The sequence below is a fragment of the Mus pahari genome, chromosome 19, assembly GCF_900095145.1.
Source record: "Mus pahari chromosome 19, PAHARI_EIJ_v1.1, whole genome shotgun sequence".
Lineage (NCBI taxonomy): Eukaryota > Metazoa > Chordata > Mammalia > Rodentia > Muridae > Mus > Mus pahari.
In genome coordinates, this window is record NC_034608.1 from 22,374,577 (window position 1) to 22,375,688 (window position 1,112).

General features: G+C 48.7%; 1 protein-coding gene across 3 annotated transcripts in view; it reads right to left on the reverse strand.

The window, feature by feature from the left end:
* Insr (insulin receptor) overlaps positions 1-1,112 on the reverse strand; it is a 128,871-nt gene that overhangs the window by 17,944 nt on the left and 109,815 nt on the right. For all 3 annotated transcript variants that reach the window (XM_021218779.2, XM_029532315.1, XM_021218778.2), the window contains one exon: positions 460-619. In XM_021218779.2, coding sequence (XP_021074438.1) covers positions 460-619 — 160 coding nt within the window. The remainder of the gene's footprint in view (positions 1-459; positions 620-1,112) is intronic.

Here is a 1,112-nt window from a genome sequence, read left to right on the forward strand (position 1 = left end):
CTTCCTTCCTTCCTTCCTTCCTTCCTTCCTTCCTTCCTTCCTTTCCTTTTGAAGATTATAATACAATTATACCATTTCCAATTTCCCTTACCCAGCTTCAAACCCTCTCGTATCCCCCTCCTTGCTCTTCAGGTTATTATTCTTTGAGGCAGCATCTTTCAATGAACACAGATTTCACCAATTGGCTAGACTGACTGGCCAGGACTGCCTAGTTCCATCTTCCAAAATTGAGATTCCACATTGAGTATGAGCATGCCCGTATTGTTATGTGGGTGATGAGGATGTGAATTGTTGGTAGAAAGAATTGGGAAACCTAGGGCTCATCATTTTGCAGGTTCTGGTTGACCCAAAGTTAAAGTACCTATAGCTTCTTCCATCAGGATCATTCTCTAAACTGTCCTATCATTCCTACAGCACCAAGCACTGACCCAATCCCTAGAGGTTGCTATGGAGACTTACAATAATCAGTCACATAAAAATAGGTGGGTTCTGTCCAGGAGCCGTTTCCTGCCAGAGAGGTAGCCCGGACTCGAACACTGTAGTTTCCTGGGGAGAGCCCTCGCAGCCTGCAGCCCCGCTCCAGGGCAAAATGCTTCCGGGAGACACAGAGGTGCAGCTCCTGGAAGAAAAGAGAAGATGGTGAGTTGAGTTTTGTACACCTGGGCACGTGCCTCCCAGGTGGGGACGTCATAGTTAGGACATCATAGGGGACATCATGCTCAGGTGAAGCGGAGGGAGCAATAGGCAGAAGAGTCTAACGTGTCAGAGGCTTTGAGAATTTGTTTCCATTTATGTCTTGTGGGCATGTCGGGGTTATACTTTTGCTTTCTTGAGACAGGGTCTCTTGTAGCTCAATATGGTGTCCAACTGATGATTTGGAGGCCAGGTCCTCAACCCCTCACCTGGGGATTTGCCATTCCCCTGAGCCTGCTCCAGCTGCTCACTGTATATTCTAGCTAAGCACCCACCACTGAGACCTTGTCTCAAGACAAAAAGCAAACAGAGATCTGGGAAGGGGTGTGCTGGGGCAGGAGGCTCTCCAACCAGTCAACAGGAGCTTGAGAGATCTGGGAATGGGTGTGCTGGGGCAGGAGGCTCTCCAACCAGATAAC